Raw genomic sequence first — 26368 nt, 5'->3', positions numbered from 1 at the left:
CCAAAGCTTAAAGTATTTTTGCTTCATCCAGTCTTAATATTTTGGAGAGTATACTTGTGTGACACATAAAATAATAACAAAATATCCAGTGTTTTAACTCCAGCTTACTTTATTATGTTATATCATAAATAATTTACTAATACTGTAAAGGCTATCCTTCATTTCTACCTCTGCAGTAATCAATGGCCAGTCCAGTCCTCCACCCTCCCTATATGAGATGGAACCTGTGGGGGAGAAGTCAGGTATGAGCTTTTGAGAGTCACAGCTCCTTTAATCAGTTTTGATGAAGGAAGCTTTCACTCTCAAAAGTTTATACCTTGGAAATCTAGTTGGTCTTTAAGGTGCCATTAGACTCAAATCTTGCTCTTCGACGGCATACCAACACAACTACCCAACTGAAACTATCTTCATGAAAAATCCTAGCCTTGATGGCTGAGCGCACAAGCATTTTCCCACACCACTTGTAGTAGATCGTTTTTGTGATGCCTGATCTTTTGGTGTATTTGTGTATTGATATATCTTTTTGCTATGACCTCATGGTTTCAATAAGAAAAAAACCCCTATGATATTCTAACTAGCGCAACATCCAGCTATTTCGATACTGTTTTCAAAGTGGCAGCCTTTTTCCTGGCTCTCTTACCACTTAACAAGAAAATCCCACACTACAAAGCAACAGTGATGCACACTTTCACTATAGAATGCCACACCGTGTTCCCCCAAAGCCTCTTGTGTTTGTGACAATGTGTTGTGCATTGGAGGAAAGGGGGAGAGAGAAGACTCAGTAGGGCTGGTGAGGACTTCTGCTCAGGTTCGCGTTCAGCAAAACCCGAAGATGTTGACAGATGATCCCATAAACCATTGACTGACAGTGCAGTCCTAATCCGAATGGACTTAGACGAGAGTAACTCTGTTTAGGACTGCACTGTCAATGTGGTAAATTATAGGACTGGGCTACCCATATCAACTTAGTTTGTTTTTTAAGGGTCTGATCCAGCTAAAGGTTTTTCCAACGGGCATTCAAGGTGCTTTCTTTTGTCTGGGTCATGCCTTAATAACAAATCGCAGCCAGTGCTTAATATGACATCTCACTAAACATTATTTATGCAGTCACTTAGAAAACTCCAGTAGGGGGGAAAAACCCTCTTGTCCAACACAAAACCATCTGTGCTACACTAAAAAAAAAATTAAATTATATGCAGCACTGTCTACTTCAGCTAAAAATCAGTTTATGCTCTCCTTGCTGGTATCTTGTGCCCTGGCTCATTAACATATTGCTTACAATCTCTAATGGGCACTCCAAAATTGCCCAACATGTGAATAATAAGCAGACAACCCAAGCAAAAGCAAAGCAATCAAAATGCAAAGTATATTTTTTGCCCACTCCGACTTTCTTGGAAATGCAACTTGCTCAAGAAGCTAGGGAGCGTTTCTTGAGCAACCTTCAATACACAGAAATGTGCTTTTCTGTGTTAGAGATCCTCAGGGTACTTCCAGGGTACTTCATGGAGCAACAGAAGCACTAGAAGGGACATCTCAAGCATCGCTTCTAAATCCATTGAATCCAGAGGGCTTAGATGGGGAGAAGTCTGCTAAATCACTGGGTTCCAGAATGCCTAAAATCTGCATTCTCTGGCAGGACTCTGACAATATTTGATCAGCACAATGATTACCACTAGCTCAAAAGGCAAGCAGGAGTTGGGCAGATAGCATCAAATCAGCCAAAGAGATATCGAACATGACTTAAAATTGTCCTTTCCTCTCAAGGGCTCATTTCTTCTACTTAGTGTTTGGCTTGACTATCATTGGAGGAAGTAGCTCTCTAGGAGCACGAGAGATAGATGAAGCAGCCCTGGAAGTAGTGAAGTTCTAATTTTGGTGCTGGCTGAACTTAAGGAAAGGTCTATGTTTATGCAGTGTAGATGCTACTAGTTAGCTGTGAGCTAAATCAACACCAAGTCAGCAGCTATATACAGTAAATGGGGATCGCATACAAACATTTAACCAGGGTTCCAGGGTTGTGTCTAGGAAGTGTGAAACAATTCCATAAATAAATTTCTGCTGAGGATGCTGCAGATTTCTCTGAAAACATGTTTGGCCATAGAAGTTACCACTGTGTTGATCAGATGTGAGCCAATTAGAGATGGGCACGAACCAGGAAAATTTCAAACCATGCAGTTCGTGGTTCGTTGCATTTCACGAACCACAAATCATGAACTTTCACGAACTTGTACCAGTTCGTGAACCGGTTTATTCAGTTCATGAAAACGCCACTTCTGGGTCAGCAGAAGGTCTGCAGAGAGTCCATCCCCCCCATTGCCTAAGAAACTGATTGATAGGTGCCAGGCTGTCTGCTGTGACGAACTGAAATATGAACCAAAAAAAACGGGCTAAAATTCATCACAGTTTGTGAGAAATGAGCTCCCACGAACTACTGGTTCTTGAACCACGAATCAGCCTGGTTCGTGATGAGGTTCGGTTCGTATTTCGGTTCGTGCTCATCTCTAGAGCCAATCACTGAATCTGTTCAGTCTGGCGCCTAATGATGTGAATGCCTGTTGAGAAGGATTTCTGCAAAACTGTACATGTGTAAAAATACTGCTGGTCCAAACAGAATGACAGCCACCAATATTGTCAAGGACTACTAATAAAATCCTGAAAGGCAGGGTTTCTTGTAAAAAGACAGCATTTATTTATGACTGTCATATGACATGAATGATTTAACGGTCTGTGTAAACAACTGCCTGCTGAATGGTGTGAGAGCACAGGGGGGGCGGAGTAGAACTCCATTGGGATGCATGAGAACATACATGTGAAAAAAGCTAATTACACTGTACTGTTAGGAATTGTTGAAACAACCTGCCCAAGCAGCCACAAATAAGTTGATGAACACATACACATGTAATGGTTTATCAAAAAACTGGCTTCCTGTTTGCAACCTGTGAACAGGAAATGAGCTGAACTGGTGAACTGGGCGGGGGGGGGGTGTTCCAGCATCTCTACATTCTGCAATTCGCTTTCTGCTCTGTTACATTCTTCCCGTGTTCTTGTGCCATGTGGGTGCAGCACTTCTGGAAAGAGGATAATCGTTACAAGTTCAATTGTCAATCGTCAATTATTTTATTTGATTAACCAGCAAAACCACATTTTGGCAGTTGATGGTTGAAAAATGAGACTAACAAATATAGTTTTGCTATAGTCTTCATCCCCAGACCTATCAGGAACCATCCAGTTCCCCAAAGGTATGTTCAAATTCTGGCAGGCTTTATATCTGACTTATAGCTCATTCACATGTAACAGAATACCCAGGTTGGGTCTGGGGTATTCTGTAATATTCAAACACGAATTATAGCTTTTTCATTGGGCTGCATAGCAGGGTGGCGGGGGGAGGGGAGCTGAAGACCAATGATCCAAACTGGGTACCCCATGCATGGGAACTGAAGAGGACCCCACTTGCCCTGTCTCCATTTCCCTGACACTTCCTAAGGAATCACCACTTTTGAAATCAAATGTTGCTAACACTATAATTACATTTGTGTCCTCCTGGACTATATTCTCAGGCATCACTGGCCGTTCCTTACAAAGTTTGAAACTAAGTCGACCACATCAGGATAGACGCATCCTAGTATTATGTCTCTGCAGATGTGGAGACCAAAGACATTCAGCCTCCAGCCAAGAAACTCACAGACATTATGCAGAAGGAGCCAGCTGGCCACATATGTGAAAACCAAGCCAGGAAACTTTGTATGGCTTGTGGGTAAGAACACAGACAGCTGAAAGGAAGGAGGATGAAAGGTTTGCTGACATTCCACTCAACCTTAACCATCCTTTATTCACCAAAAATAATGGTTAACTGCAGGGGACTTGGCGCATGACCCCATTCATCTATCCTTCTATGCTAGCCTGTGAGAGGGGGGGAGAGTGTGAGAGAGGTGTATAATAAAGCACACCGCAGTGCTCGCTGCCATTTAATGCCCTTCTGGATGGCTGGAAATGCGCTTCAGGTGACAGAACAAGGCATGAGAGAAAAGAGAATACACATCCCTTATCTCACTGGCAAAGAATCCTCATATCTAGTACACAAGAGTGCATTCTAGTCCAGTGCTAAACATTAAGAAGTGCACTGGAAATATTTCATGAATGGCAGATCATTTGCATGGCTTAGTAGCCTGCACTTACAGTGATCAAGAGCTTATTTTCACCAACATCTCATATTCCAAACAATCAGTAGAGAGCAATTTTTTTAAATTCTGAAATTATTACCCTCAAATGTAAAAATAGTAATAAGCAAGTTCAAGAAAACCCTTAAAATATGGATTATGGAATCATGATATTTTGTAATGGACACTGTCCATTTTTTTTAAAGTGCACTATTTATGAAGAACTATGGCCAAGTTCATACACATCCCTCAAGTAGCCATCTCTCAGCATGGCAGGACAGAGAAGACTTCTACGCAATCTATCATACGTACAATAGAATAGATGACTTGGCTATATGTACAGAAAAATCACTCCATCCCTCTCACACAAAAATGGGAGGCTCCTGTGACCTTCAGGAGCAGATCTGGAGTACAAAGGGATGTGAGGGGCCAGAATGGAAATGGCTGAAAATCCCAATGTACATGCAGAACGCTGATTGTAGCCCTTTGGATTGTAGCCTTTGTGTGGCCTAGACTTCCTACAGGAATCCCCGTTCCCCCCCCCTTTTTAAGTAGGCCTGTAAATAATTTAAACTAGTCTCCCACTAGGTACATTTGATTTCTAACAATGACCAAATTTCCTTTTAAAAATAAACGCGTTATGAACCACAGACGATTCCCCCCACATTTTCCTCTTTGGGGTAATTTAACCTTGTGGAGAAATAAATACTGCCTACAGATTCTATGCAGACTTATCAGCTAGCACTTAAGAGAGACAAAGAGGATTATCACCACAGCTGTCAGGAAAGGCAACCTTTTTTCACACTATTCCCAGGTACCAAAGGTCATGTTCCAATCACAGCCTTTGGGAACTGGACACATTTCTTTCAAGAATTAAGTCCTCTGCTGAAATAAACATAGTCTAATGATTGATTTAAACATTGAAAACAACTTCATGAAGGGAGGAGAGAGAGAGAGAGCAAGAGTGTATGTATGTATGAGAGAGAGTAACATCAGGAAACGGAGAAAAAGGTCTGTCTGTCTGTCTCTTTATCTATCTGTCGTGGAACAGACTCATTTTTAAGGGCTCCAGTCTATTTTCTGTGAGAATATTGGACTTATCATCACAAACATGCAACATACCTTCTGTGCTTCCTTCAGGAGGAAACTCTGGTGGCAGTACCTGGGGCAAGCAAGCACAACGGCCACTGAAAGTGCAAAGCTGCCGCCACCTGATGGAACGGCCTGCCTGAGCAGGTCAGGAAAGCTCCCACTCTCCTGGCTCTCCACGAACTATGCAAGACTGAATTGTTCAGACTACAGGGCTGGGTCATAAGCTCAGAGAGGGACAGGGACTATAGACTAGGCTATCGGATTCGGTCTGCTGATGTAGATATGCTCCTACTGAGTAGTTGGATGTTGCTAATGTTAATTACTTATGCTTTAATTCAGAAAGGTTTCATCTCTGTGTTCAGCTTTATGCTAGTTTCCAAATGTGCTGCTACCGTATCCTATCGTATCTGTTCTCATTGAATGTCCTAACTGTTGCCTATATTGTATTTTTGCTGTGAATGTCCTAGCTATTGGTTATATAGTATTCACTGGCATGATGTCATCCACCTTGGATCTCAGCGAGAAAGGTGGACAATAACGAATGAGCGAGCGAGCGAGCGAACGAAGGAACGAACGAACGAACTAACTAACTAACTAGGACAGTCACTGAGCAAAATACAGTACGATCAACAGTTAGAACGTGTAGTGAAAACAGGTACACTAGGGAATCCTTCAGTTCAAAAAATACTTATACCCATCAGATTTTGGCAGCTATTGCCCTGTGTCAAATTTGTCTTTTCTGTGCAAGCTGCTTCAATCAGTGTTTTGTAACTCAACTCTGGGGGTCTCTGAATGATATAGAATATCCAGAACCTTTTCAAACTGGCTTTCAGCTCGGCTACAGGGCAGAAACTTTGCAGGATGACTTTCATCAGGTAGAAGAAGTCTGTCCTTGTCGGTTTTTCCAGAACTGTCAGTAGCTTTCAATGTAACTAAGATATCCATCTGGACTTGGGGTTTGCAACCTATGAGTCTGAAGAGTCAAATGTGGCTCATTTTGAAACCCAACATGGATCTACAAAAACTAAAATTAAATCTTAAAAGATTATTAATCCACATATCAGCTGGACTTTTTTCTGGCAGTACTCTCTGGTATTTATTTTTTAACGTTACTTATAGTCCGCCTTCCTCGCTGAGACTCAAGGCGGATTACACAGTGTGAATTAGTACAGTCAATTTCAAGGACATTTCAATAAACAACGTAATAGGGTATATAATGCAAATTTGCAAAGATTTAAAACCAGCAGAAATCCAATCCAGAGTTGAGGAAAAGCTTAAAAAGAGTATAAGCAATTCTAAGTCTGACATATTAAACACCACAGAACTATCCAGTAGGATCATATTTCAAGCAAAAGATAGTGCATAGTAGTAAAGTCTACGGTCCCTATCTTTTTACTGACACATCTCTCTGAGACCACTTCCTTACAGTATCTGAGTAAAAACCCCTCTTGAAGAATTCAGCTTTGCATCATTTGCGGAAAGTCAGGAAAGTGGGAGCTTTCCTGACCTCTTCAGGACTGCCATTCCATAAGGTGGGGGCCACCAAAGAGAACTGAATTACAACACTTTGTGGGGGCCCTCCTAAGTCCTGCGGGAAGAACTGGTAGAAAATCAGTGCAACTTAATACATGAGGACTGGCCCTATTTAAAACCAAAAAAACCCCTGATTATCAGCACTGTTAAGTTGTACGTTTTCCATTGTGCAGATGGGCTTCCCTATACTGGCTCTTAGTTGCTTTCTTGTGCTGCATTTTGGCATCGGCTGCTTAATTATAAATGAACAGTGTCATTTTAAAAGGTAGCTGACCCCCGTTCTGGATCATCTAGCTGGACATGACTGGGAAGCACAATTCTGCACTAACTCTATAATTCCCTGCTGAAAGGTTTAAAAGTTTGTACAGCAAGTATTCCACTCTGTTCCTTGGGATCTGTAAGATGGGAGTTTTCAGGCTTCTACCTCCGTTTCTATTCTATTTAACACCTACATGACGCCACTACAAAAGACCATCTAGAGACTTAGATTACAATGTTGTTAATATACTGTGATGACACACTAATCAATCGCCACTTTCCACTAGGGAGGGGGTGGAATTCCTTAGTCAGACACAGTGAAGGGCTCGATATGGGTGACAAACTTACCTAGTCGAAATGGTAAGTTTCCCCCGCACATACCCCCCATGACCTTCTTTCCCATGGTTGTGGACCTGGCAATCCTAGTCCCCATGCTCAAATAATTTTGGGACTGCTGTTCCAAGACTATGTGCCATTACTTAGGCCTAGCTTTCTCCCACCCAATCATAGGCACAAAGCCAAGTTCCTAGAATTTATATCAGGTCTGGCCAATCTAGAACCTTCATAGTCACAGCCAGTCACAGGCACTGACGTTGCACAGTCCTGGCATAGAGGCTAAGAGCAGCAGGACTCTAATCTGGAGAGCTGGGGTTGATTCCCCACCTCTCCTCTTGAAGCCAGCTGGGTGACCTTGGGTCAGTCACAGCTTCTCGGAACGCTCTTAGCCCCACCCTCCTCACAAGGTGATTGTCGTGAGGATAATAATAACACACTTTGCAAACCGCTGATCAAACTGATCTTTGTAGTCTGCACTATGCACTATGATTCTAGATCTCCAGGTCTGGCCTGGAGGTTGGTAACTCTAGACAATGCCTAGAAAACTTCTGATATTTCCTCTAATATTCCTGCAATGAAAAGCGGTAAGGACTTACTGTTAACTAAAAATGAAAGCTGGGAATTCAGTGGTGGGGTGCGACACATTTGAAGGATGACATTGCCCCAAATACCCCCATATCTCTACAGTCATGTGTCTTGGAAAAGATGTAAACTCATATCTGCTCTATATCTATTATCAGCTTTTACACCATTCCATTTATTAGTCTTTAAGGAGCCTCATGACTCTGTTTTTGCTGCAGAAATTAACATCATTACCCCAACTTGTTTCTACTGAAATTAGCACAGCCAACTGCTTACAAAAATGTCCTGTCCCTTTAATAGAGGCTTAATTTGTGGGCAGTCAAAGCTTTGCATGGCATGGAGGTAAACAGCAGTCAACTGATAAATATCCTATCGCACAGCATCCCATTAAGCATCCATTAACAGCCTCCATTTTTCTCCAGGCCTATTTACAACCCTCACTGTAAAAGCACACCAAAGCAGCTATTTTTCCTTGCTATTGTTTATTTAGTAAAAAATTGAAAGCAGTCCTGTTCTTCTTTCCTGCCTCATTTCTTCTCTCTCCCTCTCTAAAGCAACGGGTATGATATCATCAGGAACACTGAGCAACAGGCTCCGATGCCTTGCCTGTGAGACAAACCTCTGTTGGCTTCATATTCTCATGGAATCCTGGGACTTATTGTGAGGCGAGGATGCTGAGAATTCTATCAGACATAAATCCTTTTTTGCAGAACTACAATTCCCAGGGTTCTCTGAGAAGAGAGGCTGAATGCGAAATCAGATTTAAGCTCTTTAGCACAAAAGATCTTCATAGTCAGTCTCGGTAACGGTAATATTAGATTATTGCCATTATGCAGTTCTGCAGACATTACAGAATTGTGACAATGCAAAAGGTAATATAAATGGAAATGTTTTCAGATTAGCCTCTGGGTGTTAGTTCTATCTTGGAAGGTGTATTTCTGATTGTACACTTCTGTGTGAAAATCTTTGCTTTTGAAAAACAATCACATTCAGTTGGATCCAGCAGAAATTAACACTGTTAGAAGGAAGGCAGTTCTCCCCAACCAGCGTAAAGCTGTCAAGCCGCCACACCCAGCTCCTGTTTCTTGATGCCACCGCTGTGGCTGGCAGGAGAAAAATAATCTATAAAAATCATCAGGCAATAGAGTGCTGTCACTTCTGGGAAAAACCTAGAAGTCATGAAAGTCCTGTCAAGGAATCACCAGAAACTCTTTTGATTCTACCATAGAGCTTCTCGTGATTCCTAGAGAACTATGGTGTCACTTCTAGTTTTTCCCGGAAGTGACATCACACTGTTGTTGCTGGTGCTCCCTTAGTATCATAAAGTTCAAAATCACATGATGCAGCTTTTTTTTTGCTCCTTTACTACCTTCCACTAGGGTTTCTCATACATAGTGCCTGCTACCTGCCCAAGGTAACGCAGGACTCTATAGGGTTGCTAGCCTCCAGGTGGAGCCTGGAGATCTTCCAGAATTACAGCTGATCTTCAGCCCTCTGAGAAAATGGCTGCTTTGGAGGGTGGACTCGAGCGCATTTTATTCCACTGAGGTCCCTCCTCACCCCAAACCCCACTGTTCCTACACTCTACCCCCAAATTCCCAGGAATTTCCCAGCCCAGAGCTGGCACGACCTGGCTAGACCATCTCCTCCAATATTTCGGAGAAGAAAATAAAGAGATGATGTTGTCATATCAATTATCCCAAACCCCTCCCTGCCGATCGCACGTGGCTGAAGGCGCTAAGGAGACTGTAGCCGCATTCCACAGTAGCCTTTCCTCCGCTGATTTAAAAGCCAGCTTGGGTTAAAGATATACTCGAGAAATGAAATCATCTTGTAACGTGTCACCAGCAATTCCAAATCCAGCTCATCAATCACGTGAAGTGGAAGGCGATGCTTTGTAGCTGGCATGTGTACATTTGCATGCAACAGAGACAAGATTCTCCTGCATCTTACTTAGATTTAAATTCTAGACATCAGAGAAAGGGGTAAGGAGACCCTGAAGGATGACAGCACACTACAAACATTTTAATAAGGCCTCCGGAAAAGACCCCCCCCAAAAAAAAGACAAGTTAAGAACAGTGATTTATTTTTCCCCCCCAGGGAGAGGCTCGAGAACTGCCCATGGTAAACAGGGACAACTAGAGCGTCTGCCGTATGTCTTTACCGACTGAATGCAAACGAGCTGAAATGTCTTGACTCAATTCTGCTCCACTTGGGGGCTAGAAGGAGGTATTGCTCTCAGAGATAAAGCTGGAAGGAATCTAACAGCGAACTTTATAAGGCAGGACCACCTATCCAGCCGTCCTTCAGACTTCTCACTGGACCCATCCCCAGTGTGCCCCCAAGAGGCATTCTAAAGGAAGTTGTTCGCTGAGCTCACCAAAGCAAACCAATCCACGAGCTGGAAGAAGGGAGGGAGCAAGATCACTAGATTTCTCATGTGAAAATGCATCCTTGACACCCAATATGAAGACTGATTAGGCTCTGCAATGTCATCCTTGAACTATCTCACAGAAAACCACAAGTGTGGCATAGGGTTGAATTGCATGGAACATTTCCATGGGTGCAACAGTCCACCATGAGCAAGCAGAACTGCTAAATCTACTCCTTGTTATTTCCTCACACTGTGTGAAAGCAATTGGACCCCCACTATCTTTTCCATGTGCTCAGGACAAAGCACAAGGTGTTTCTTCTCAAAAAATTTCAAAACCAGATTAAATGAAATCATATGAACTGTCCATTGTACATTCCATATACATATTTTTGTTTAAAATTATATTAAACTCTGTGTTTCTCCAGCCATTGCACTACTGCTTGAACGAGGAAAACTATGTTAGATACATTTTCCTTTCTACTCATAGATTGCTGGATCCAGCTCACAGTTGTTAGAGCACTGGGCTGGAGAGCTCTGGATTCAAATCTTGAAGCGGATTGTTTGATACTGAGACAATCACGTTCTTGCACCCTAGTCGGCCTCACAAGCTTGTTGTGGGGATACTCCGCAGGTAGGCAGAATGATACGTGCCACAAAAGTGGGATGAGGAAGTGAGAGAGCGACAGACATCCCACTCTGTTGTGAGTCAAGAAGGCTGCATGAAATAGCAAGCGCGAGATGATCATTTAAAAAGAGAGGGAGATCCCGGCACTCTCAAGAGGCTAGGGTCAGGTCTGTAATGAGCTGTTACAGTAATGAGCAATTAGAAAATATTAAGGGGTGTGTGCTATTAGGGGAAAAAATCAGTTTGCTCACTACAAGAAATGCTGAAATTCAAAGCAAGCCCTTTGGGAAGGTAATACACTGTGGATGGTAGAGCTTGAAATGCCTGGCGGTTTTCCGGTTTCCCCATCAGACTCGGATATTCATTGTTTTTAGTAAATACCTGGACTCAAATGTGTCTGATCTGCAGTTGTTTGCGTATGAATGTCTCCTTTGAGGATCGAGTTTTGTACATTTGAAGAGTTCAGCAACTTCTCATACTTCATAAAACACAAAATACACCGTTTGTCAAAATGCACGTTGAATTAATCTGAACTGCTTTAGTTTGTTATCTCATTACCCTTGGATCTTGTCATGTGTATCTGAGGATTTTTTTTATTAATCTTCCTTCGCTTGTGATGAATCAGCAAATGATTTTTTTTCATTTCATTGTTCATTCCCAGTTCACACAATAATAAAATACATATTGAATAATAATATGAAAAGGGATAAGGTACAGTCAAGTGCCGTTAGATAAATATATAAAGAACAGGGAAGTAAAGCACAGTGTCTGGAAATTCTGGACTTTGGTTTTAAGAGGAATGCACTGAATTTCTTTCATGTGTCTGAATGCTGCAAATGGAACAGAAACAACAAAAGGAATAGTCTTTTTTCACCACTAGTGGGCAGTACCAGCCAATCCATTGGCAACTTGACCTTGAATGTACCCTTTGGTACAAACTAAATTTGGAGCATCCAGACATGAGCCTGCAATGGGCCTATGATCTGAGGGATGCTACGCAGAACCTAGCGCATCAGTCTTCAACAGGTGAGGTATGATTCACAACTTGTTCATGCCCGGACTTCAAGTGGTTTGTATCATTTTTATTTAGTTCAGTTATAGTTTGCCTTTCTCATTGAGACTCAGGATGGATTTCACAATTAAAAACGAGGAGAAATGGAGAATTTATTTATTTACTTCATTTATACTCCACCTTTCCCTCCAATGGTGACACAAAGTGGCTCACATTGTTCTCTTCTTCATTTTATCCTCACAGTCACCCTGGTAAGTATGTTAGACTGAGAGTCTGTGTAACCAGCCCAAGATCACCTAGTGAACTTCCATGGCAGAGTGGGGATTCGAACCGAGATCTCCCGGATCCTAGTCCAACACGCTAACCAATATACCATGTTGGCATTGGGAAGCAGGGAAGAGAGGGGGATAGTGAAGATAGTTATTTATAAAACACCTAAAGGATTACACACTTTGTAACCATGATGAGACTAACAAAATTTGTGGTAGGGTGCGAGCTTTCGTGAGTCACAGGTCACTTCTTCTAGTAAGTGGTATCTGAAGAAGTGAGCTGTGGCTCACGAAAGCTCAGACCCTACCACAAATTTTATTCGTCTTATAAGGTGCAACTGGGCTCTTGCTCTTTTCTACTGCGACAGACAGACTAACATGGCTACCCATCTTGATCCATAATCATGAAGTTATGAACTCCCTGCTTACAGGTTTGCGACTGATTCAGGGCCAATTCTCACATTACAAAGTCCATGCAACAGACACGTGGCCACCATAGGAACTTTGGGCAAGATGTATACCAGGAGTTCTGTGCTGGGAACTCAAGTCCCAGGCATGCTGGGCCTACCCAGTTTGGTGTCATGGTTAAGAGCGCGGGACTCTAATCTGGAGAGCCGGGTTTGATTCCCCACTCCTCCACTTGAAGCCAGCTGGGTGACCTTGGGCTAGTCACAGTTCTCTGGAGCTCTTTCAGCCCCACCCGCCTCACAGGGTGTTTTGTTGTGGGGATAATAACATTGTAAACTGCTCTGAGTAGGCATTAAGTTGTCCTGAAGGGCGGTATATAAATCGAATGTTGTTGTTGTTATTACTACTACTACCTTGGATCAGGTCCATAGTGTGTGAGAAGGGAATTCAGCCTTGCCTCCCCCCTGTTGTCTTTCCAACTTGAAATGGTCCTGGAGGTGATCTTTGCCTACTTAAGGAAACTCATGTATAGCCATCAGCACATGTTGGTCTCTTCGATGGGCAAATAGCAATGCTCTGGGGCTGCTTCAGGTCTATAGAAAGTCCACACGGACTTTGCAGCATGTGAATCGGCCCAGAGAGTTGAACAAGAAAGAGGAGAGAAAGGTAGATGTGTTTAACAAAAAGGGACAAGTTGGTCCCATATTGCACAGTAGGGTTGCCAGCCTCCAGGTGGTAACTTGAGATTTCCCAAAATTACAATTGATCTCCAGGCAACAGAGACCAGTCCCCCTGGAGAAAATGGCTGCTCTGAAGGGTGAATTCTATGGTCTTATATCCCACGGAGGCTCCTCCCCTCCCAAACCCCACCCACACCAGGCTCCACCCTCAAAACATCCAGGAATTTCCCAACCTGGACCTGGCAGCCCTATGAGTTCTGAACATGAAAAGGTGGCAGATGGTTAATTTAGACCGAGGGTCACTGTCAGTCTTCTGACAACTACCCGAGGACTGTCCCTTTCTTGAAAGAAGCCTCTGGAGTAGCAATAGGACCAAGTAGGCCAGCTTCCACTCAGAGATTGGCAGGTCAGGCTTGCTCTTTGGCCTGAGCGACAAGGAGACTCTACTGACTTCATTTATTATTGAAAATATTGCACCTTGCCCTTCCAGCCAATACACAAAAGTCCCCAAAGGACACACCAAAAACCTAAAACTGGGCCAACGAAAAAAAGCTGCAAACGTAGCAGGAGACCAGGCACAAGGTTCCAGAATAAAAGTTATTATCAGCCGAGCAATCATCCTAAACTGAAGAATCACCAACCAAACCCAAGCTGCCACATGATGAAAGGGCCGTTTTCAGCAGTTGTCAACAAAGAGGGGGCTGAGCAGGCCTCTCTGGAGCACATATTCAAAAGTCTGCTATCAAGGAACCCTCATTCTGGTCACCACCATGCCTAGCCTCTTCGTCTCTGGACACGGCAGGCACTAGGCCCGAGGAAGGTCCTTATAGGGCTCAATCTCAAGCTGATCCTTATGAGCTGATCCTCACAGTTTAGATCATGAGAAAGTAGATGAGATCCCTCAGTGGAACAGGCTTCCTCGGGAGGTGGCGGGCTCTCCTTCTTTGGAGGTTTTTAAGCAGAGGCTAGTTGGCCATCTAACAGCAATGCTGATTCTGTGAACTTAAGCAGAGCGTGAGAGGGAGGGCAGGAAGGGTTACATCACTGCCTAGTTCTCGTGGCCCCTTCTTACATGCTCAGGGTAATGCCAATCACTACTTGGGCGTCAGGAACCAATTTTCCCCAGGCCAGGTAGCTAGTGTTCCTGACGGTGTTTTGCCATCTCCTGGGCATGGAACGAGGGTCACTGGGTGTGTGTGTTGGGGGAGGTAGTTGTGAATTTCCTGCATTATGCCAAGGGTTGGACTAGATGACCCTGGAGGTCCCTTCCAACTCTATGATTCTATAAGATTGTACAACTGATTGTACAACACTTCCCATTTTAGAAAATTGCTGCTTACCCTGTTGTGTGGCTATACCATTCTGATTCGTCATGTCTGTGATGGACTGAACTGTCTCCGTGATGAAATTCCTCCTGACAGTACCTTACCCACAGGTGTCATGATATCCTCATTACAGCATGTTTTAAGAAGAGACTGCACAGATACCTGTCAGGAACGCCTTAGATCTACACTTTAGGCGTATATAAAAATGTATGAACTTTCCAGTTTTGTACATGGTCCCTCTTTTAACTCTTTCCCGTTCATCAGCTTTCTTCCCACCCAGTACAGATTATAATTTAAGCAAGGCAGCATTAAACAGAGTCAATGGCTTGTCAGTGTGGTGCCTTATGCGTTTCCCAGAAATATGCTTTATGGAAGCTTTACAACAGCCTTCCAGCATTGTGATTCAGTAAGACACACACATGCCACTTTAAAGCCAGTAGCCGGTCGCTATTTCACTTCTAGGACTCTGCACTAGGCCCAGGGCCGGATCTAGGGGTGCCAGCGCCCAAGTCTGGCCCTGTGCGCGCTGTGCACGTGCGTGCTCTTGGCGCTGCGTGATGATGTCATTTCTATGACATCATCACGCAGGGGCGGAGCATGCCACCAGCACGGCAAGCCAGCTGCCTTGGTGCACGGTGTGCTGTGGAGCTGGCAGCGGCAGCGTGGGCAGCTGGGAGGCCACCCGTGCCATTCACCTGCCCCGCTGAGGGGGTGGCTGACTTGCTGCGTGCTCCCTGTCCTGCGGGACAGGCAAATGGCGTGGGTGGCCTCCCCCTCCGCTCAGCTGCCCACGCTGCTGCTGGCACGCCCCCAGCGGCTGGCAGCTGTGCCCAGTGCCCCCTCTTTGGCAGCGCCGGGGGCAGACTACCCCCCTGCCCCCCCGGTTGATCCGGCCCTGGCTAGGCCCGAAGATAAAATATTTTGTAATTTCTTTGCAAACTCTAAGTTTTATTCTGGCAGTTCCTAGTTAAGCAGAGAAGCATCAGTTGATTTGCATGGCTCTAACATGACAATAGAGGCCTTCTGGACTGGAAAGAAAAATATGCTCCCATGTGGCGTATTTGCTTATAAAAGTCTGAATTGCAGCCTGAAGTTCTGATTGTTTGTTTTGGAACTCACTGTCTGCTAAACACACCAAAGTCTACGTTTGCCCCAGAGCCAGTGGCTACACTGCTGTCGTCATGCATTCCCACATCTCTCCATGTGCATATGTGTGGCCATTGCACTGAATGCAATGCAACCTGAGTACACCCTATCTGCCCTTGGGCACAAATCTTATTTACACCTCCAACCTTCATCTGCAAGGGGACATTCCCATTCCCATTTTAGAGGATCCTGCGGAGGAAAGGAAGCCAGGCGTATATTCTGAGAGGTCAGTTCTTCCCGTAATATGATCCTTTCAACGAAATCATTTGGTGTTGGGAAACTGGGCCCTGTAAACTGACATCACGTCTGGGTTTTTGCCCAAACGTGATAATGGCCGTTTCCACACCACTCACCTTCATCCGGAATGGGGCGCAACGTCGTGAAAAAACTGTGCAAGACAGCGTCTTCTTGCACGGATTTTGCACAACATTGCGCGAAACTTGCGCGAGAAGATGCTATCTTCCGTGTTTTTTTCACGACATTGCGCCCTATTCCGGATGAAGGTGAGTAGTGTGGAAATGGCCATTGACACATAGCCTAATGTCACTTCAGTCTGTTGCCCCACTCTGAAGCTCCCAGGGATGCCAGGCCACCATCTGGTATCCCTGATGGACCATCTAGGCATGTTTTGCCCACTCTGACTGTTAAGTGGCTTTCCAGGAGATCAGGCTCATTCCCGGCACTGTGACCCAAGCTCTTAACACAACTGGAGATGCCAAGGATTGGATCTGGGACGTTCTGAACTGCAAAGCATAGGCTCTATCACTGAGCTACGCTGGGAGTGGGGGTGAGCTGTGACACAATCCAGGAAACAAGTTCACAGTAAGTTCCACACCAACATTCTGCCAGGGTAGAATGAACAGAATACTATCACTATGAGCAGAATAAATTATAAACAATAATAATAACATTCAATTTATATACCACCCTTCAGGGCAACTTATTGCCCACTCAGAGCGGTTTACAAAGTGTGTTATTATTATCCTCATGACAATCACCCTGTGAGGTGCGTGGGGCTGAGAAAGCTCCAAGAAGCTGTGACTGACCCAAGGTCACCCAGCTGGCTTCAAGCGGAGAGCAGGGAATCGAACCCGGCTCTCCAGACTAGAGTCCTGCCGCTCTTAACCAATATACCAGGTCTGTGCAACATCAGTGCCTGTGACTGGCTGTGACTATGAAGGTTCTAGATTGGCCAGGCCTGATATAAATTCTAGGAACTTGGCCTTGTGCCTATGATTGGACGGAAGAGAGCTTGGCCTAAGTAATGGCACATAGTCTTGGAACAGCAGTCCCAAAACTTTTTGTGCATTGGGGACTAGAATTGCCAGGTTCCCCAGGGCCCAAACTGGGTGACGGGAGGTCATGGACAGCGGGGATTTTTTCTGGGAAAAGAGGTCGTGGAACTCAGTGGGTTGACCTTGGAGAAAATGGACACATGGCTGGTGGCCCTGCCCCCTCATCTCCAGACAGAGAGGAGTTTAGATTGCTCTCCATGCCGCTGCGCGGAGGGCAATCTAAACTCCCCTCTGTCTGGAGATCAGGGGGCGGGGCCACCAGCCATGTGACCATTTTCAACAGGTTCCAGAACTCCATTCCACCGCGTTCCAGCTGATAGATGGCATGTGTGGGGGAAACTTCAACTGGGTCAAGTTTGTCACCCAAATCGAGCCCTTCACTGTGTCTGATTAAGGAATTCCATTCCCTTCCTAGTGGGGCTGAGAGAGCTCCAAGAAGCTGCGACTGACCCAAGGTCACCCAGCTGGCTACAAGCAGAGGTGTGGGGAATCAAACCCGGCTCTCCAGATTAGAGTCTCACCGCTCTTAACCAGTACACCAAACTAACTTTCAGATTGCCCAGTGGCATGATGTGGCATGTATAAGTAGATGACTTCCACAAATGGGGAAAGTTGCCCAAAGTAACGTGGGAACCAGTTCCCCAAAGTGAGATTTCTTCTCGCCCTCTCTTTCCCTGCCTGTGTCGCAGCAACCTGCATAGCTTTATTTTGTTTCAACACAGTATTGCAATAGAAGAATACTCCATTGTCAACATTTCAAGCCCCCCCCCCCTCCCAACCTCCCAAAAAGTACTGGAAAAGGAGAAAAAATACCTCAATTTCAAGCTCACAGATTACTTTGGGTCCCAGAGGAAAGAGAAGCAATTTAGTGGCTGCTGGCCTTCCTATGGAAAAGGTTAGGAGATTAAGAGACCAACTGCTGTTTGGATAAGTGGTTGGTAATTGCACATGCCAGCAATCATGTATTGCCGTGTTTCTCCCTCTTACCTTTTTCTTTCCTCGTGTGCCGTCAGGGTTTATTCGAAATGTCCCTGAATTCACAGTCCTCTTTGGACCGATTTTCTTAATATCATATGTCAGCTCGTTCGCAAGGGCCTTGCAAGCTACAGTGAACAAAAACACAAAAACAGAAAGGCATGTCACCACCAATGGAATCGCCCCAGAAAAACACAAGATGTACATTTTGCAGTTAGGGCATGACCAAATACTGGCAAGTTCTTGTTTACTTAGTTTTGCCACGTAACCATTGAGAGGGTGGGAAGCAGGCAGTCTCACCCACGGAAGATAAGACAGCCACGTGGACTACAGAGGCCATGCTGATCCTAGGACTAGAGTTGGAAGGGCCATTCTAAGGGCTCATCTAGTTCAAAGTGCATCTAGTTCAGTGCAACAAATCCAAATCTGGAGCATTTTTGACAGATGACAATCCAACCTTTGCTTGAAGGTCTTCAATAAGGGAAAACCTCCTTCCAGGTAACTGGTACCATTTGGTAGACTACGGTTACCTAGGGTGGCCAATGCCAGTTTGGAAAATTCCTTGAAATTTGGGGGCAGTACCTGGGGAGGGTAAGAGCCCAGTGGCGCAGAGTGGTAAGCGGCAGTACTGCAGCCCAAGCTCTGCTCGCGACCTGAGTTCGATCCTGGAGGAAGCCAGGTTCAGCTAGCCGTCTCAAGGTTGACTCAGCCTTCCATCCTTCCGAGGTTGGTAAAATGAGTACCCAGTTTCCTGGGAGTAAAGTGTAGATGACTGGGGAAGGTAATGGCAAACCACCCCATAAAAAGTCTGCCAAGAAAACATCGTGATGTGCCATCCCCCATGGGTCAGCAATGACTCGGTGCTTGCACAGGGGACTACCTTTACCTTTACCTACCTGGGGAGGGTGGAGTCAGGAGAGGGAAGAGAGTTCAGTGGGGATGTGATTCCGTAGATTTCACCCTCCGAAGCTGTGATTGCCTCCAGGGGAACTGATCTCTGTGGTCTGGAGATCAGTGGTAATTCCAGGAGAGTTCCAGACCCTACCTGGAGGACAGTAACTATCCTTACCCTTATGCCAGGCCATCTCCCAGTGATTATCTTTGTTGCCCACTACCTGGAGCGGCAGCAGGATAACTTTTTTTTTAAAAAGTCATCTGCCTCTTCTATCACTTGGAAGAGGCGCCACAGCTTAGAGGCGGAGCGTCTGCTATGCTTTCAAATGACTTGGATTCAATTCCTAGCTCCTACCAGAGGCAATTATGTGGGAGATGCGTTTTTTTTTTTTGCATTCAAGATCTAGGAGAGCTACTATGTCAAGCAGCACTGACCTAGACATACCAATGGTCTGATTTAGTACACTGCAGCGTTGTGATATTCATTTTCCCCAACCAAGATGCTTTCCTAATAGCACAGAAAACCAGGGCTCATTTCAAGAGGGAACATACAGGAACGCAGTTCCGGCAGTTCCCCAAAGAGGTCACATGTCAGGTGGCCCCGCCCACCTGACTGTCGGCCATTTTGGGCCCGTTTTGGCCTGGATTGGGGCCGAAACCGCCTGGATCAGGCCTCTGACGGGTGGTAGATTACTCTCCTGCTCATCAGAGGCCCAATCCTGCCATTTTTGACCCCTTTTCAGCCATTTTCAGCCCCTTTTTGCTATTTTGGGCCCAATTTCGGCTCTGAATGGCCAGGATTGGGTCCAAAACAGCCAGAATAAATGCTGTCAGGGGGTGTGGCATATGCAAATCAGTTATACTAACAACACACTTCTGGTGATGTAAAGGGGCATGGCATATGCTAATGAGTTATGCTAATGAGTTCCTCCCGCTCTTTTTCTACAAAATGACCCTTGCAGAAAACAATATAGTAACCCGCATCTCCCCCCAGCCCTTACCACCGGGAGAAGAAGAGCAGGGGGAGGATTTTGAAAGGACAAACAACATGGAGGAAAGATTAACTAGGCCACTCAGTCCCCCTCCCATGGCTGGTTTTGTTGAAGAAACTGCAGCTACACCTTGTGTCTATTTTGGGCCCCAGGAAAAAGGAGCAGTGGGTCAGCTCACTGCTCAGAGATGAGGCCAGATCTTTCTTCCAGCCTCACATATTCCTTACCTTCATGCTAGCAGGGAGCTATGAGTCCAAGCACTTGCAACAGGCCCTGAACATGGGGAATGCGATTCAGCCGGCTGTGTCATCAGCACCTGCCTCTGGCCAAAGGAGGGAACCACAAGAAGCGGCCTCTCGGCCCCAAACACAAGCCTCTTAGCAATGATAGGCTGGAGCAAGTCAGGTGATACTCCCCGACTGCCAATAAAAAGCTCTGGACTGTGCCACTTGTGGTATATTTATTGTATATATGTATGTATGTAATGGAACAGTCTGCTCCTCCCTTAATATCTGTGTGATTGAGTTTAGTCTTAGCGGGTGGAGCTCTAGTTTTGTCTGTTAGCTGAAGTTGTTGGTTGCTGAAGTGGTCGGCTTGCAAATAGAAAGCTGGTGTTTTGAGCCAGCTTGTCTCTGCTGAATGGGCCTGAGAACGGGTGCCTGAGTGAGTACTCTAACCTGGGAACCAAAAGAGGACATTTCACAGCTGAGCCGTTAACTGCATTCAGGTCTCCAGAACTGGCAGATAATACTTTTATTCAGGTGTCATTTCGTAAAAAAGAGCTGGAGGAACTCATTAGCATAACTCATTAGCATATGCTATACCCCTTGACATCACCAGAAATGTGTCATTAGCACAACTGATTTGCATATGCCACACCCCCTGACATCACATATCCTGGCTGTTTTGGACCCAATCCTGGCCATTCAGAGCTGAAATGGGGGCCAAAATGGCAAAAAGGGCCTGAAAATGGCCAAAAAGGGGCCCAAAATGGTCAGGATCGGGCTGCTGCTGAGTGGGAGAGTGATCCACCACCCGTCAGAGGCCTGATCCGGGCCATTTTGGTCCCAATCCAGGATGAAATGGGCCCTAAATGGCTGAGAGTCAGGTGGGCAGGGCCACCTGACATGTAACCTCTTTGGGGAACTGCCGGAACTACGTTCCGGCGCGTTCCCCCTCAAAATGAGCCCTGCTTTTATTTCCATGCTGTGAAAGGGTTCCCTGCTGATCTGTGCATAACAAGCTGCTGTCAGAAGCACCCAAGCAGGCTAGGGCAGGCTTTCCCCAGTGAGTCGAATGTGTAGCATCAAACCTTCCATGTCCAGCTTGCCCAGTCCTCTAAGAAACATGGGAATAGGTCGCTTTTGCACCAGCTCTGAAAACATGCTACTCCATCAAGATGATGTCCATATCATAGGCTGAGAAGGAACAGTAAAGTGGGCCTCCAGCTCAGGTTAGAAGATATGGGTCCTGATGTGTGGGGAGGGGATTGATTCTAAGGAGAAGGAAAAGGGCTGGGCTCAGTGGTGGGGGAAATGGTTTGCATACAGAAAGTCCCAGGTTCAATCTAGGGTTGCCAGCCTCCAGGTGGTGGCTGGAGATCTCCTGGAATTACAACTGATCTCCGAGTCAGAGAGATGAGTTCACCTGGAGAAAACAGCCGCTTTGGAGGGTGGACTCTATGGAATTATACCATGCTGAAGTCTTTCCTCCCCAAACCCTGCCATCTCCAAGTTTCACCTCCCAAATCTCCAGGAATTTCCCAACTAGTTCAGAAACTGTCAAGTCGGAGGTGCTGGAAAGTGGGAATTATCCTTCTTTGCCTTGGAGAACTGCTCTGAGGCAGAGTAGTCAATGGTCTGGGTAAGGCAGCTTCTCAAAGTCATTCATCCTATTCTTTGATACCGTGGAGCCACGTTAGTCTGTCTGTAGCAGTAGAAAAGACCAAGAGTCCAGTAGCATCTATAAAACTAACAAAATTTGTGGTAGGGTATGAGTTTTCATGAGTCACAGCTTACTTTTTCAGATACAAGCACCTCTAAGACTAACAAAACTTATGGTAGGGTATGAGCTTTCGTGAGTCACAGTTCTGAAGAAGCTCATACCCTACCACAAATTTTGTTAGTCTTAGAGGAGCTACTGGACTCTTACCCTTTGACCCAACGGTTTGAGAACATTTTCACAACACAGCTGAATCTCTAAGTCAAAGCTCAGGCACAGAGAGAAGGAAGTGTGGAATTATGGGATTTTTTTCCTGTCAAGTCACAACCTAATTTATGGTGAACCTGTAGGGTTTTCAAGGCAAGAGATGTTCCGAGGTGGTTTGCCATTGCCTGTCTCTGTGTAGCAGTCATAGCCTTCTTTGGTGGTCTCCCATCCAAATACTAACCAGGACCAAACGTGCTGAGCTTCTGAGATCTGATGAGCTGGGCTACCCTGAGCTATCCAGGCCAGGAATAGGTGCAGTCTAAAGTATCATAAAAGGGGATACCACCCTAGTGTGTTCTCAGCACTAGACCTACATCTCTGGAGATGCAAATTTCAGCTGCAGGGTGGGGTGGAAGTCCTCGTGACAGTTTAGTAGAAGTCCCTCCACCCTTTTTGCTGTAAGCATTTTGAGTTCAAAATACAGTCAACTGAACAGTTCCACCTGGATGTGAAGAAGGGAGAGATCACAAAGGAGCAGGTTGTCCTCTGGGGAGAAGCAAGGACTTTTGTTTCCTGCCTAGTTAGAGAGCTGGCATCTTTCAAAGGGGAATACCATCTGTTCCAATGCAAACACCTTTCCCTCTTGATGGAAAAAAACTGATTTCCCAATAAAGTGTCAAAAGATAACAAAGTCTGTTCCAACTAAGCTCATCTGTTTATTGCCTGGGGGAGGGGGGAAGCCCCTGGCTGATCAAGCATTGGCTGTTCTAGAGCGGAAGAGCTACTATTGAGTTGACTAAACAAATTTTGCTGTGAGTTAGAGTGGTGATTGAACTGCAGAACTACTGGGCAGAGTAGCTGCCCATCTGGCTCAGATTTATGGGTTTATTGAGTGGTATACCACCAGCAAGTCAGATCTGACCAATCTCTGAATTTACCTTCAATCTACATCAGTTAATTTACCATCTAATTCTGGTCACACGTTTTTAAAAGAGTGGTTTGAAAGACACTTCCCTGTTGGCAGAGACATGCAAAAACCTGAATCATTAAGTGCTTATCAGCAGGGCTTTTTTTCAGCGGGAACGCGGTGGAACGGAGTTCCAGAACCTCTTGAAAATGGTCACATGGCTATGCACGTGGCTGGTGGCCCCGCCCCCTGATCTCCAGACAGAGAGGAGTTTAGATTGCTCTCCACGCTGTTGCAGCATGGAGGGCAATCTAAACTCCCCTCTGTCTGGAGATCAGGGGGTGGGGCCACCAGCCATGTGAACATTTTCTCTGAGGGCAACCCACTGAGTTCCACCACCTCTTTTCCCAGGAAAAAAAGCCCTGCTTATCAGCAAGTGAATCTGTTTCGAAACCAGTTTCACTTATGGTTTCCCAGGAAGGATCTTGGGAGTTGTAGGTTTGAGTGGATGCTGAAAATGGTTCTTAATACGTTCAAAAGTCATTATCATTATTATTCTGTCTTCCTGATGTTCCTTTGCAAACTCTAGACAAGGATTTGTAAATACGTCTTTCTTTGAAAATTGCCATAAGTTATAATGTTGGTACGGAACTTCATACCCAGATCTAGATGAGTCAGGCAAGCTCATCAGATCTTAAAGGCTAAGCAGAGTTGGTCTTAGTTAGAACTTCGATGGAAGACCAGGGTGGCTCCACGGAGTCAGGCAATGGCAAACCACCTCTATTTCAATTATGCCTTGAAAAACTTACAGGATCACCATAAGACGGCTGCAACTTGATATCACTTTCCACCACCACCGTTGGAGTTTGTCTCCTTTTAGTTATGGCTATTTGTTTGTTTGTTTATATCATTTGTAGCCCACCTTTCTCACTGAGTCTTGAGGTGGATTACATAGTGTGAGATTAGCACAGTTAATATTAAGGACATTTCAATAAACAATGCCGTAGGGTATATAAATGCAAATTTGCAAAGACATAACATCAGAGTTGAAGAAGTGCTGAAACCCTGCGTAAGCGATTCTAAGAGACATTAAGTAACATAGAATTACCCAGTAGTGTCATACTTAGAGTAACAGTACGTTGCTCCCCATCTCTTTAGTGAAGCATTTCCATGAGACCTTCTCCTGACAGTAGAGCCCTCCTATCTGAGTATGAAAGCTCTCTTGAATAATTCAGTTTTTCACTGCAGAAACAGATTCATCATTCATGGTGGACTGAAATGACCCTGAATGAATCTGAGTTCTGAATTTTTGACAAATGGCACCGAGAGAACTAACCATTGTCCTTTGATGAATGGGGTTTACCAATGTAGTTTTGCACAGCATTTGGCAACTAAAGGCAATTTTCTGTATGCAGCTAGGTCTGATTGCTGGGCCGAAAGGAGCAAAGTGTTAGCAGCAAAGGGGATTACTTCTGTGTAACAGAACACAGAATCAGTCCTTTTTAGCCACAGGATTGGTTCTTTTATCAGTGCGGCCTGAACGCTTGTTTCGTCCGGCTTTTAAATCAATTAAACCAGGAGCAGGCGGTCTGGATGGGCTGATAAAGCTGTGAAATTCACCATTGAAATCCTCTTTCAACCCTTGCCAAGGAGTTGTGTGAAATCTGGAAATGATTTAGAAAGGTTGAGAGGAGGCCAAAGAGCCAGTAATTGAATAATCCGACCCAGATCGGAGGCTGAAGGCAGAGGCGAGAGAGCCTTTGCATCCTGAGAAGTCTGCCCCGATGGAGGCCGGGGAAGAAATTCTCAAACAACGGGGTTATTCCTCAGGACAGAATGAACATGATTCTCAGTTGCCGTCCTGAATGAAAGATAATGACCCAGACATCTGACTCACTGCTAGGAACAAACATGTAGCCCTGTAACCTGCGGCCGCACATTTCTGCATGAGTTGGCAATCCCTTTGATAAACAAAGCCCTTATCTTGGTTTTGCTAAAGCAAATATTCACAGGAAAGAATCAGGTGCTCAGGCTAGCTAGACATACCCGGTACCCATACATCTTCCATGGTGGGGCCAAACACTGCCTGGGGCGGGGGCAATTTCTAGTGGGAAAATAAGGAAGGGGGAAGGGTTAAATAGATTCTTCCCCCCCTCCCCCACACCATTTAAACTGTATTCCTAATAGCTGCATTTGATTTTTTAAAAAAATCCAAAGGATTGCAGGATGACATATAATGTGCAGTTCTGCCTTAAAACAGAACTGTCTGTCTGTCTGTTTATAGTCCGTCTTTCTCACCGAGACTCAAGGTGGATTACACAGTGTGAGATTAGTACAGTCAGTATGAAGGACATTTCCATAAACAATGCCATAGGGTAAATAAATACAAGTTTACAAACACAATGCATTAGCAAGAATCCAATACAGAGTTGAAGAAATGCTGAAACAGAGCAAAGCAGTTGTAGGACTGACATTAGGCAACACAGAACTACCCGGTAGGCTCATACTTGGGGCGCAGGTAGCACATAGGAGCACATACCTAAAGCAACAGCGAGGACACAAGGCAACGTAGTGGTGAAGTCTATTTGAAATGGTCAAGGTCAGGATAACGTTGGGTGAATATGGAACTCTGGGGACTTCATTGGCCTTGCATCCGCTATGGAACTCTTCCGGGTTCCATGATGAAAACATTGTGGCAGCAGAGTGGTGTACTAGTTAGAGTGTTTGACTAGAGCCGGGGAAGCCTGAATTCATATTCCTGCTCTGCTTTGAAGTTCACTGGGTGACTTTGGGCCCGCTCTACACTTTCTCCACTTAACATACCTCACAAGGTATGTTGTATAAAATCCAAGGTATGAGTATAAAACAGAGGAAAGGAGAATCATGTACACCATTCCTCTTTAAAGCCATATGGCTTACTTGAAAAAAATAAAAGTGTTATTGTTTTAGTTCTATCCCTCTAAATCTCAAAAATTCTCTAGGCCCTGGTGGATTATTGCTTTAAGAAAAAATTACCCATCCAATTGGATTAGCTCAGCACAATGCAAGACCAACAGATATTTTTTTTGTGTGTGATTGGTATAGTTTCTTCCAATTTCCACATCTCTTGGCAACTTTCATCTAAATTCAGATTAATATGTAGGCATTTGAGTCTTCTCTTTTATATTTGTTTATCAGCATTTCCAGCAATGGGTTTATATTGTTGAACTACATGTACCACCAGTATGCAATTTGAGAATGGAAATCAATTCCACAGTTTCTTGCCCCTACTGACATTTAACTATCTTCTAAGTGTATCAACACCTAAATGAAAGAATGACAACTGTTCACCTAATTTCAAACTCCAGTTTCTATAAATTC

The 26368-nt window shown here is 44.9% G+C and overlaps 1 protein-coding gene across 1 annotated transcript in view; it reads right to left on the bottom strand.

The window, feature by feature from the left end:
* CNPY1 (canopy FGF signaling regulator 1) overlaps window positions 1-26368 on the bottom strand; it is a 48043-nt gene that overhangs the window by 12704 nt on the left and 8971 nt on the right. Inside the window, exon 2 of the mRNA XM_054992003.1 lies at window positions 18080-18195. Coding sequence (XP_054847978.1) covers window positions 18080-18195 — 116 coding nt within the window. The remainder of the gene's footprint in view (window positions 1-18079; window positions 18196-26368) is intronic.

The sequence above is a fragment of the Eublepharis macularius genome, chromosome 11, assembly GCF_028583425.1.
Source record: "Eublepharis macularius isolate TG4126 chromosome 11, MPM_Emac_v1.0, whole genome shotgun sequence".
Classification (NCBI taxonomy): Eukaryota; Metazoa; Chordata; class Lepidosauria; order Squamata; family Eublepharidae; genus Eublepharis; species Eublepharis macularius.
This window is presented reverse-complemented; position numbering and strand designations above follow the sequence as displayed.